Source organism: Hemicordylus capensis, chromosome 2, assembly GCF_027244095.1.
Source record: "Hemicordylus capensis ecotype Gifberg chromosome 2, rHemCap1.1.pri, whole genome shotgun sequence".
NCBI lineage: Eukaryota > Metazoa > Chordata > Lepidosauria > Squamata > Cordylidae > Hemicordylus > Hemicordylus capensis.
This window is the reverse complement of record NC_069658.1, coordinates 195,523,752-195,536,586: the sequence shown is the minus strand read 5'-3', so window position 1 is coordinate 195,536,586 and position 12,835 is coordinate 195,523,752. Positions and strand designations below refer to the sequence as shown.

The following is a 12,835-nucleotide window of genomic DNA, read 5'->3' as shown; positions in this document are numbered from 1 at the left end:
TTGAGCTATGTGGCCCTTCCCACCGTCATTCTAGAATCCCCAGTCTCAAGAATGATCTCTTCCTACTGCTATGCTATCACACCAGCTCCCTGCTATATGTTGTTAAGCCAGCTACAATCTGGAGGGAGCTAAAACAATCAGAAACATCCCTATTCTGAGGAGCTGCAAAAAAATTCTTCTAGCTGCACACAGCACTAAAAACTGGCAGTAGACTTCTTTTCCCAGAAGGGATGGTTCCCAATTTAACAGGAAGATGTATCTTTTCCAGGATGCCCTCCACCACTGCAGGAGAATCCAGAGCCCTTCTGGCTGCATATAAAGTCATCACAACCAACTCCATCATGAGACTTTCAGCTGAATTCCTGAGGCTTCCTTACAACACTCTTCCAGCACCTCAGAGTTCTGCTGAAGTCTAGATCCTAATGAACTCCAGCCACTTGATTTCTAGGGCACTAGAAATGTGACACCGCATCATATTTAGGGTTTTCCAGCAAGAACATTGACCTATAAATGCTGTTTTTCAAATGGTCCTCCCTGTGTAATCCCACATTTACACAGAACCCATTAAGAACCCTAAACTTGTTTTCTAGAGCCCACAGAGGTCAGATTTTTCTCCTTCCAGCATTCCCCAGGAATCTGTAAGGGAAGGGAGGGGGCGCGTGCATCCAAAGTACTCACTCTCTACTATGGTCCTGCGCCCTGTTCCATCGTCATTGATCTGCTGGATGTTGCCAAAGTGAATATCGCTATAGAAGATACGGTTGCTGCCTTTGCTGCCCGCGCGATAGTCAAAGGCCAAGGCAATGACGTTTTTCATGTGCTCGCCATCTTCAAATGGCTTGATAGGTGCGTTGAGGTTGTTCTCATCCGACAAGTGGATACTCTTGAGAATGGTGCGTTCCGAGTAGAGCAAGTAGCCGTCATAATCTCGGCAGCTCACACTATCCTCAGACAGCATGCCATGGGCACACGCGCATGTCCGCTGTCCTTCTCCACGGTACAGGCACAATTGCTCACACCCACCATTGTTCTGAGCACACACATTGGTACCTGAAGGAGCAACACAGGCAAAAACAATTAGCATGAGGTTGTTATGCACCTTGCTCTTATGGGCATGGTTGGCCTAATAATGGGGTGAAGTCCTTGCCTCTGCTGGAAAATCCCATCCCCCAAAGACATCCAGCTATGAGGAGGGGTCCATGCCACTTGCTGTGCAAGCAGAAGGTCCTAGGCTGAATCCCTCACTATTACAACTGTAAGAAGATCTCGGGGAGAAGAGCTGGAATAGGCAAGACTTCTGCATGCCAGAGACCCTGAAGAGCTATTGCCATCCTGGGTAGAGCATACGAGACCAATGTTGTAAGCCAGTATAAGGTAACTTCTTGAGTTCATTTGGCTACTACTCATCTATAGCTTTCTTATATTATATTATTATTGTCGTCGTCGTTTCCCTTGCCTTGAAAGAAAATCAGCTTACTAAAGCTAAGGACTTGCCTCGGTGTGGTGCTTATACAGGTCCTTCTGCAAAGATACACAGAGTAGCACAAATCACAATGTGTCCTCTGTCCCCTCCTACTCCTATGTGTAATGCATAGCCAGCCCACTCACCCTTTTGCCTGGCTCTGTTGAACACCTTGATGTCCTTCAGCTGCACCCCTATTCCTGTGCGCAGAGACACAATTTCGGAAGCATTGTCCTTGTTGCCCCTCTTAATAGATCCATTCGCATGAGTTCTGAAAAGAGGTACAGTCAGGAGCGTGAGCATGAGACACACCAGCACAGCTGCTGCATGGCTAAGTGAACAACAGTCAAACACAAATCTTCAACACATGTGGACTGTATTGTTCTCAACATTCATTCATTCATTCAGCTAGCCAGCATATTTGCATACTGCCCCAAACTCACGTCTCTGGGCGGTTTACAATAAAACAACACAGATTAAAAACAAAGTTAAATCATTTAAACCCTTTAAAATAATGATAGATTCTAGAATCTAATTAAAAGCCTCCGTGAATAAATGTGTCTTAACACCCTTTTAAAAGCTGTCAGAGATGGGGAGTGAGTTCCAAAGCCTCAGGGCATCAATGGGAAAGGCCCATCCCTGAGTAGCAGATCAGACAAGCTGGTGGCAACTGCAGAGAGACCTCCTCAGATGATCTCAATAGGCAACAGGGCTCTTAATGGGACTCAGGACATGCATTCTACCTTGTACACAAAGCTTATGGGTTATTCAAGCATACATTTCTCCCTTGATTAACACATCTAAAGTTAAAAGAACAGGTACATACACATACACACGGCAAATAACAGAAAACATCTTCAGGTACACAACCGAGGCTCAACAAAGCACACAGCATATCCAGCCACGATTAATACTGTTCCCTCTGAAATGAGGTAGATGCAATTTCATAACTGGAAATATTGAAATTGCAAATCCCCTTCAAATACAACCTGGCATCTCTCACACTCTGCTATGGAAGCTCCTGGCGACACGGAGACACAAACCTGTCACTCCAGTAGACGTAATCCCCAAAGACCGACACCGAGAACATGTCCATGTTGTTATTGGACAGGACAACCTCCCTGTTTTCACCCGTCTCTAGGTCTATGCGTTCGATCTTGTCTGTCCGAGCATCACACCAGTAAAGCTTCCCACCCTAGAGAGAGAGATCAGGATGAGATGCTATCCCCAAATGTGTTACAAAGCATACACCTAGATGGGAATGTGTTTTGCTGGAGTTAATTCAGACTGCATCTGGAGCAGTCAGCTGTACACTGCAAACGCAAACTGTATCTCAACAGAAAAATGAACAAACTTCTATGAGCCAAACTATACAATGTGTGGAGATCTGTACCTGGATATCCCTACTTTGGGGATGAGGGTTGGCAATTTTTTATTTTTTAAAAAAATTGAAATCCAGTCATTGGGAACTGCCAATTGGATCAGATTTTATTTTGGTGCTTGTCTGGAACAAAAGTTTGTTTGTGACTCACTAGGGTGATGCAGAGCAGTCTAGCTACTGGTGTAGGGAGGGGTGTTTTTACCCATACAGGATTCCCAATCAAAATTGTGCCTGTACCCCAACTGCTGTTTGCCCCACCATGAGAGAAACACACACACAGACACACTTACTTTCCTCACAGCAGCGTGCATGGGGCTTTGATTGGGAAAAAGGTGGGGCAGGGAAGGGCTAAAGTAACACAAACACACCATCAATGCTCAATCAAATTGGAATACTTCAGTGGCTGCATTTCAGTAAACAGGAGATGATATGTTTGCAAGGTTCATATGTCATGGCATTATCTGAAGACACATGAGGCAGCAGCTTTGCTGAACCTCAGGAGAGGCAACCATGGATCTCCTGCATGATGTGTAGTTTGGCCCTAATCCAATGGGCAATCACAGACTCTAAAAAAGACAAGCCCAGTGCTTGGATAATGGAGGGAAAGGCAGGAGGCATCTTTAATAAGACCCACAAACTTCAAAACCTGAAATCCTCCCCATCTTAGTGAAATCATGTCTCCCCTGGCCACCCCAGCCTTCTTAAAACAGTAACTATGGGCCACAAAATGATGGGGCTGGACCCTCTTTGACCCTTTGTAATTCAAGTACTGGGCAAGCAATCAGAATAACCAATCTGGGCTGACATTTACAACACTGCTCCTGAGATTTTGAGAGTATGAGACAGTAGGATCTGCACAGTGGCTGCCATCTTCCCTAACAGTGTGGAGATGCGGTGTGCAACCACCTTTGCAATGATTAGTACTGCAGAGCCGCACTGTGCACATAGCAAACACAATTTTCACCAACCCTCTCCTTCTCCTGAAAACAGTTTCTGAGACTAGGAAGCAGGTCTTTGAGGGTTGTGCAGCCCTCAGGGACCAACTACTGGGTCCAGGAAGTCCTTCGGGAGGGGGGGCGGATTGGCTAAAATCCGCTTCTTGGAACAGCTTGAATCTGCAGTTCTAAAAGTTGCAGAGGGCAGTTGCATGTTGTCTTCCATACTGTTAGTGGGCATGTCAGCCAGCATTCATTTCTGTAACCTAATATCCAATGTGAGGACTTCCTGTAGAGGACTTCTGCAGGAAGCATTGCTGATCCGTGTAAGAGGATTTCAGGGGGAAAATACCTGCCTTTTCCAAGGACAGTCTTATACAACCTTCCTCAGCACAAACTGGTACCATGAAGATGCTTTCTTGACAAACAAGCATCAATTTTTATATTGTGTTGCAAAAAATCAGTATAACAAGAATCTTGCTCGTCTATGCTTAGTAAAATCTTAGGAGCCACAAACGGGACTGAGCAGGATTTCTAGTGGGGTGGGTTTGGGTCTTTGATGTAAATCACTTCCTGCCTCTTGGCAAACACTGGTTAAGTTATGCAAAAGAAGCAAACATATACAAGCTCTCCCGATTTGCATAACTCACCAAGGCCAAATAGTTCTACTAGTAGTATTGGTACTAGTAGTAGTATTACATAGGATTTGAGTTACTTTGGTGCAGAATTTTTAGACTTTCTTTTTCAAGCAGAGAGTCCTGTTTCTTTGCTGCTACTCCAAGCACTATTCCCTCTAAGGCGTGTGCGCGCTCAAAAGTTTTCTGATGTCCAATCAGTTAATTTTAGAACCTGCTCAGGTTGAATAAGGAAGGCCCCACTCTGAATGCATCTGTGCACAAAGTGCCTTGATAGTGCCACCCAGAACAAAACTCATTTCTGCACAGAGATGAAAAAAATTAGAGGGACTACTGACTCCAAGCTGTAATGGAAGAGTGACTATCCATAGTCAAAACATCACATGCCCCTGCAGCCTGATATCTGCCCCTCTGCACACCTGAACTATGGCTTCTTGTCCCAAAGATTGCCATCCCTTGGTGTTACTGCTATTACTACCAACTTCCCTCAGGTATACCTCATAATCAACTGAAATCCCATTGGGCCAACTGATGGTGGTGTTGATGAGGACCACACGATCTGTCCCATCGAGCCGGGAACGTTCAATGCGGGGGTACTGGCCCCATTCAGTCCAAAATAGATACCTGGAGAAGAGGAGAAAGGAATACAAATACCATGAAGGTTGCTTCTTGTTGGTGGAAGTATGGTATCTACTCGTTCTAGAGGAAGACTTAAGTTAATTAGCAAAGATTTTAAGGTTTTCCATGGAAAAGATCCCTTCCAGTTTTTAGGACATAATGTAGTGAGATGTAATGAACCTCTCTTAATTGAAAGAGAAAAACAGAGCTTTAACTTTAAGGAATACATATGTAACACTATCTCCTATGAGAAAAATAAGAAAAGAGGTGAGCCCGGGAAGCTTCTTAATGTTCTGCTGATCTATAAATTCAGAATCAGTTTCTCATCCCACCTCAGGATTCCAAGTGGAATACCTCAGTGCTTCTACTGAGGTGGGAAGACATTTTGTACTACCCTCAGCTATTTAGGTGTTTGAGATCCAGAATGGGTCTCCAGTTGCCATCTTTGGGCACAGGGACGAGCATAGAATAAACCCATGATGCTCTTTGATCTAGTGGAACAGTTTCCATGGCATTCATAGGCAAGAGATGCTGACTTGCCAGCAGAAGAGTTGTATGAGGGGAGCCTGGACCTTGGTGAAGACCCTCAGGGCAGATGAGAGGGCCGCATATTGGTAGTGCACCCTGTTGTACTTGAACCAAAGTAGGTGCCTGCTGCAGGGATGTATAGGAACTTGGAGATATGCCTCCTTTAAGTCTATAGAGGAAAGAAAGTCTGTGTAATGAAGGGCTTCCGCTATGGAGCGGACAGACTCCATCCTGAACTTGGTCCATTTGACCCATCTGTTTAGGAACTTTAAGTCCAGAACTGCTCTTTTGGACCTGTCCTTTTGCGGGGCGGTGAACAAGATAGACCAGATGGCTAGTCCCTGCTGGGAAGGAGGAACAAGCTCCACCGCACCTATCTCTATGAGGTGGTTGATTGCTCCAAGGGCTGCAGTGTCCTAGGCTTGGCCAGCCGGGCGGCTGGAGAGTGGCCGGCATTGCCTGGGCAAAAGGTGGTGCTCTGAGAGCCCTAAATGTCCCTGGAAAGCTCTTCTGTCCCTTCCCTTTAGGGATGAGTATTATGTGAGCCTTTCCAGCATGCTCCATGCATGGGAAGAGAGTAGAGGGGAGGGGGGAAGAAGAAGAGGGGGCAAAAGGCTCCCCCTCCCCTTTTCTTTTTTTAAGAAGTAAAGAAAGCAAGGTGGTAAGCGGAGAGCTGAGAGCCGGTTGGAAAGATTGGGGGAGGTTTGGAAGGATATAGAAGAATAAAGGCCAAGGTTTGGAGGAGAAAACTGGAGAAACTGCCTGGAGCACTGCAGGACTGGAGGCTAATTAACATAGCTAATTAACATAGTCCTGCCTAGAGCACATGAGGGAGGATAACCCATACAGAGATGTCCTTGACTCCAGCAGCTGAGAAAGAGGTGACTAAGGGGAGACGTGATTGAGGTGTATATAAAGTTATGCATGCAGTGGAGAGAGTAGACAGAGAGAAATTTTTCTCCCTCTCTCACAACACTAGAACCAGGGTTCATCCCATGAAACTGAAGTTTGGGAAATTTAAGACCTAGAAGAGGAAGTACTTTTTCTCACGGCGCATAATTAATCTATGGAATTCTTTGCCATGGGATGTGGTGATGGCCACTATCGTGGATTACCTTAAAAGGGGCTTAGACAAATTCATGGAGGACAGGTCTATCAATGGCTACTAGTCTGGTGGCTATGGACCACCTCCAGCCTCAGAGGCATGATGCCTCTCAATACCAGTTGCAGGGGAGCAACAGCAAGAGAGAGGGCATGCCCTCATTTCTTGCCTGTGGACTCCCCAGAGGCATCTGGTGGGCCACTGTGTGAAACAGGATACTGGACTAGGTAGGCCTTTGGTCTGATCCAGCAGCAGGGCTGTTCTTATAAGACTGGAATATTTGAGATGACATTTGGGTCAAGGATATGGCAGAAATATGTTGTGAGGATTGACAAAAAAAACCTCTATGAGGTAGGCCTGAAATGGTTTCTAGCATTCAGTTGTCTGTTGAGGATGCTTCTCAGGCATGGAAAAACTTTAAAAGCCTGCCTTCTACAGGCAGACTGGAGGAGTCAGGACTGCTGTTGCTTCCCACTCTTGGTTGCATTGGTATGGAAAGACCATCTGGTATTGTTGGAGGATTTGGATCAAAATCTGGCCTTGGACCACGCAGGGTGCTGGGCTAGAAAATCTCTGTTAAGCAGTTGAATCTTGTAGGGCAGAAGCAAGATTTATCTCACATCCACATGAGAATGTCTTAGTGAGTGTCATCTCTAAATAATTTTGATCTACTAAGGGAGCCACAATAGCCCCCTTAATATATATTATTGATCAACAGACCAGTGTTTGAGCCAAAGGATACACCTGGCTACAACATCCATGCCAATGCTTCTGGAAGCAAAGTGAATGGCATCCAAACTGGCATCAGCAATGAAGGTGGCTGCATTATTAATAGACTTCTGTGTAACCTGTAAGGGTCAGTGGTGAAATCCTGGAGAATCTTATTGGGCCACAACATGGCTGCTTGAGTGAAGATGGAGGGTGCTGCCAAGGACCTGAGAGCACGAGCAGAAGTTTCACGAGAATGCTTGAGAGCAGCTTCAGCTTTCCTATTAATGTGACCTTTAAGACTGTTCTCTCCATCCTCGGATATAATAGCACCAGAGAGAAGCACTGCAACAGGAGAGTCTATAAGGGGCATCTTGGAATCTTGAGGGATTCCAGAGTCTCTTCAATACTTTTAAGGTAATTTCAAAATACTCAATTTTCATCACGAATTGGCTGCATATGGTCAGCAGATGGCAATGCTGAATTGCACAATAGCCAACATCATCTGGACACCCACTGGAGGAGTAGTAAGAACTTCCATTTTCAAACCAAGTATTTCTCCATCTGTAAACACCCTCCGAGGTGTCTCTTTTTCTCTTGGGTGTTGGATCTGATAGGGAAGTTGGTAATGGTGCTTCAGAATTGGCATCTGCATCTAGATCCATCCCTACTGAGCTTCCATATCGCCTCATATAATCTCAACTGCAAGGCTGTTCAGAGCTGACACATTCATTCAGCTGCATGCGCCAACCCTTAAGCTAACAGTTTGCCACTGTCAGATTAGCTCCCTCATCACATCCTTGCCTCTCACCCCAGCAACTGTGGAATCACACATGCATGGAAGAGCTGTTTGGCTATGGCTGGGATTCCTTTTTTTCTCTCCTCCAACCACCACTTTGAAATGAGGGATCAGATATCAGTGATAAACCAGTTCTTGGGAAGGTATGACATTGCTGTCCCTTGGCCTTGTGATCAAATTACAGCCACAACACATTCCCAGAGGAATTCCTTACAACTGTCTAGAGTAGATAAGGGATAAAACTGTAGAAAATACAGTTTCTACAATATGCAAAGCTTGCTTTTCACAATCCAGTGAAGTTTTGTTCTTAAGAAATTGCACATTGCATACTGGAGGCAGGATATAATTTTCAGCTCAGTCTTTGTCATCTCAGAAGAACAAGCCTGAGGTACCTCTAACAGTGATTAGGAAATGTTGGTCTGAAACTTTGTGTCTGTAGCATGGAGTTAGAGGAAGAACTAGGTAGTAATTCCCCCAAGGACCCCCAGGGATCTTGGAACATACCCACAGTCACCTAAACTCCGCATTCATGCTACATCTAGAGAGAATAATCTTGAATTCCCCCAATGTACTCTAACAAATCCCAATCATCGTAGCTGACACTTACCCCTTCTCAGGGTGCACAGTGATGGCTCGTGGCTTGTCCAGCCCCTGTGAAATCACAACATAGCGGAATGAACCGTTGAGCCTAGCCACCTCAATGACATCAAAGCCCTGATCTGTCCAATAGATGTTTCCTGAAGTGAAAGAGATGGAAGTTTGATTAATTAGTTTAGCAGTCATCACTCATTCTGTAGTGTCTTTATTAATACAGCCAATGGCCAGAATTCATTCTGTAGTGGAGGCTGTCAGTGCACTCCTGCTACTGTCGGCATGTGTCTCCCTCTCATGTTCCCCCCAAAGCGTGCAACCCAGTGACGAGGGTGCGTGCTGAAGGTGCTGCCAGGCACCTTCCTGTCTTCCCTGTCACCAGTCCTATGATGTGTGCTGCCAGTCACAGAAGGCATGGCATGGCACAGAGAAGAGCACATGCCCCATCAGCAGGGCATTTATATTTATTTATATTTACATACATAAATAAAATGGCTCCTTGTCCCCAAAGGGTTCATAATCTAAAAAAGAAACATAAGACAGACACCAGCAACAGCCACAGGAGGGATGCTGTGCTGGGGGATGGATATGGCCAGTTGCTCTCCCTTTGCTAAATAAAGAGAGTGATAAGTAAAGGGAGGGAGTGGCGGGGGAGCGGGGAGAGCTAAGTCAGTGGCTTGCAGGCCACGCAATAAAGAACATTGATTCTGTCTAAGGGAAAACAGCTGGTCTTGTGGTAGCAAGTATGAACTGTCCTCTTTGCTAAGCAGGATCTGCCTTGGTTTGCATTGGAATGGGAGACTGTATGTGTGAGTGCTGTAAGATATATCGCTTAGGGGATGGGACCACTCTGGGAAGAGTGCCTGCATGCTTACATGCAGAGGGTTCCAAGTTATCTCCCTGGCATCTCCAATATAGGGCTGAGAGAGGCTCCTGACTATAACCTTGGAGAAGCCACTGCCAGTCTGGGTAGACAGTAGTGAGCTGGGTGGACCAAGGGTCTGACTTTGTATAAGACAGCTTCCTATGTTCCTAGTAGCTTCTTCTCCACTTTGGTGGGAAGCCGGCATGTTCCCCTCATCCCTGTCTCTAAACTAGGGGCTATCCTTTCATGAGGCCAGGAGAGGTGGTGGCCTCAGGTGGTGGATTACTGGGGTGCCAGTAGGGAAGCAAGATATCCCCCACTGTCACCACTAGAGTAGCTCTTCAGGAATGCTCTGACCCTTGCAGGCTTTACAAGGAGCATCTCGCTTTACACTCCTTGCAAAGCTTGAAAGAAGCATGAGAAAAGAGGCTGGCAACTTCCCCCTCTCCCTGCCCCCCATGCCAATTTTAACGCTTACAAGGGTCAGCTTTGAAAAGGGGCTGGCCCCCCATGAGGGGCATGGAGCAAGGCAGAACCTGATACCTTGCTACAGATGATGCAACACTTTGGGTCACCCCTGCTCTAATCAACATTAACTTCACACGGCCTTACCTGCAATCCAATCCACAGCAATACCCTCCACCCGGCCAATGCCGTTGGTCACCACATCCTCTCGCCATGTCTGGTCCCGCTTGGCCCGGCTGATGGTGCTCTGGCCCATGTCTACCCAGTAGATGGTGTCATTCTCTGAAGGAGAGAAGGAAATGCATTTGGGAGAAGGAGGAGGAAGAAATTCAGTGACAATATGGAAATCTGGGGCAATACTTCTCTGCAGAAACAACCAGCATCCCTAACTGTTACATGTCACCTGATTGCCCCAATCTGAGTTCTTGGATCCCAAAGCACACTATTTCTCAGCAGTAAGAGGCAGCACACTCAAAGTAAAGAAAGCAGACTACAGTTATTGCGTTCCTGTAGTACATATGTCATTCCAACTGCCCCGAGCTGTTTTTGGAAAGGCATACAAACAGAATGAATAAATGAATGAATACATAAATAAATAAAATGCCAAGGTATTTTGATTTAGCCGTTGGCATAAAGATGGGATATTCCTTGATTGGTTTACAAACAGCTTTTATTTTGTTATCAATTTCCTGATAATAATGGCTGCTGAAAGGCCAGGACTTTGCCCTCACCAAGGAATGTTCATTTTCAAAAAATGTTTAGGGAAAAGCTACACAAACTAAGGCCAATTTCAATGAAAAGCTATAACTGCCCAGCTTGTTAAACACATGTACCTGAAACTAATATATCTGCCAGCACAGGCATATTTATACATGCTCTGGACAACAATCTGGCATGATATAACATCAAGCTGGGCCTGGGTGAAAATCCCTGTTCATGTCCATTGTTACTCTTTGCAAAGTAATATTCTCTCAGGTCAACTGGAGTTGGACTGGGGGTGGGGATGTTTCTGAGTTGTAGCTACATGGCTCACTGGGCAAAACTAGAAGTGATATGCAGTCACAAATCTCTTCCTCCCAATTTCTTTCTTTCTTCCCACTCCCCACCCGCAAAGCATGAGTTTAGAGGAGGAATGATGGCAGGGAGTGGGGGATTACTGCTCAAATTTTTTTCCTTCTGACTGCTTTTCTACTCAGAGTCACAGTTCTTCTGCTCAAGCTTCTTTTCTGCCTGTGTGGAGAAATCTACAGGTACCAGACAATGAGCTCAAGTTCAGTTTGTGCCAGCAACATTCATGTGGTTTTGGGTCTTTGTGGGCAAATCCCTCAGATACGCACATGGGATTACTGACTCATTATTTTCAGCCAGAGGTGAAATGGGCTTGGCTTCACTGGCACATTCTGGCCATGTATAGCTCTGGCCTTCTTGTATGAGAGTGGCTACGTGAGTCTCTCCAAACATGAGGATACTGAATGTACTGTTTCTGGAAACCTCTACATACATATTCTTGTTGATGGTGCCTACAGCTCCTTCCCCTCTGAGTTAAACTCAATCCCCATCTTAATGCCAGTCAACTATGCTACAACATCTTGGGAGGTTGGGGAGCCAACTTGACTCACTAAAGGACAGAGCTGAGGATGCACTGCAGGAGTCCTATGTTCAAAGCTCTGCCAGGGTGGAAGAGAGAGGCCATCTTTCACTCCAAAACAAAGGTTCTTCTTCATCCTACCCCTCTCCGAACTCCAAACCACTGTTCTTTCCACTTCTTTCTAGCTGAAACACTCGAGGAGGCAAACCCATGCCAGACATTCACCCACCTGCATGGAAATCAATGCCAACAGCCAAGGCGGTTCCAGAGACTGGCACTAGTGCATCAGACTTGTCATTGGGGTCCAGTGGGATGCCCCGGATACCCTCATGGACAGAGTAGAGGAGGAAAGAGCCAACCCCTGAATGGAAGACAGGAACAGTTATGGACAAGGTAGACTAAATGATTTTCATGTAGGCAGTCTGAGGTTCAATTCCCAACATCTCTGGGTTACAGGATCACAGACAGCAGGGCTGGGACAGACTTCTGCATGGAGGTCTTGGAGAGCTGCTACAGGTCAGACTCGACAATACTGAGCAAGATGGACTAATGGCTTGACTCTCCTCATAAGGCAATATCACAGATCGGAGCATTGGTTTCACTTACCGTGAAGGCTTCTTCTGGTTGCTGGGGCCAGGGACATCTCATGGGTTATCCTCTCTCAAGAGCTCCAGGCAGGACAGAAAGTAAATAGTTAAAAAACTAAGCCACACCCACTAGAGCCTGAGGGGGATAACCCCGCCCCAGTTCTTTCTGTCCTCAGCAAGCTCCACGGCAGCGTTTTTCTAGCTCTCTCTATTTTCTGCTGATATTAATTCTCTAATTGACTTCCTAACTACAGTATTCCGTTCTCCAAATCCTTTTTTCTTTTTTTGAGAGAAGATAACCCATGAGATATCCCTGGCCTCAGCAACCGAGAAGGACACCACTTAGAGATACACATATCAGGCAGTATATAAATACGACAGACAGACAGACATGTTCAAAAGCAATAAGGAAGGGCTGTAGCTCAGTGGGTACAGCACTAGTACCCACTCTGCATGCAGAAGGTCCTAGATTCAATCCCTGTTAAAAGAATGCCAGGTAACAGGATCTGGTCTGAGGACTTGTGGAGTCACTATGCTATGGTGCAGCCAATATGGGGTGAGATGGAGCTAG

General features: G+C 45.9%; 1 protein-coding gene across 8 annotated transcripts in view; it reads right to left on the bottom strand.

The window, feature by feature from the left end:
• Positions 1-12,835, bottom strand: part of LRP1 (LDL receptor related protein 1) — a 452,537-nt gene that overhangs the window by 104,372 nt on the left and 335,330 nt on the right. For all 8 annotated transcript variants that reach the window (XM_053288908.1, XM_053288910.1, XM_053288909.1 and 5 more), the window contains 7 exons: positions 11,907-12,038; positions 10,237-10,371; positions 8,776-8,905; positions 4,911-5,037; positions 2,506-2,657; positions 1,609-1,733; positions 679-1,050 (listed from right to left, as the gene is read on the bottom strand). In XM_053288908.1, coding sequence (XP_053144883.1) covers positions 679-1,050; positions 1,609-1,733; positions 2,506-2,657; positions 4,911-5,037; positions 8,776-8,905; positions 10,237-10,371; positions 11,907-12,038 — 1,173 coding nt within the window. The remainder of the gene's footprint in view (positions 1-678; positions 1,051-1,608; positions 1,734-2,505; positions 2,658-4,910; positions 5,038-8,775; positions 8,906-10,236; positions 10,372-11,906; positions 12,039-12,835) is intronic.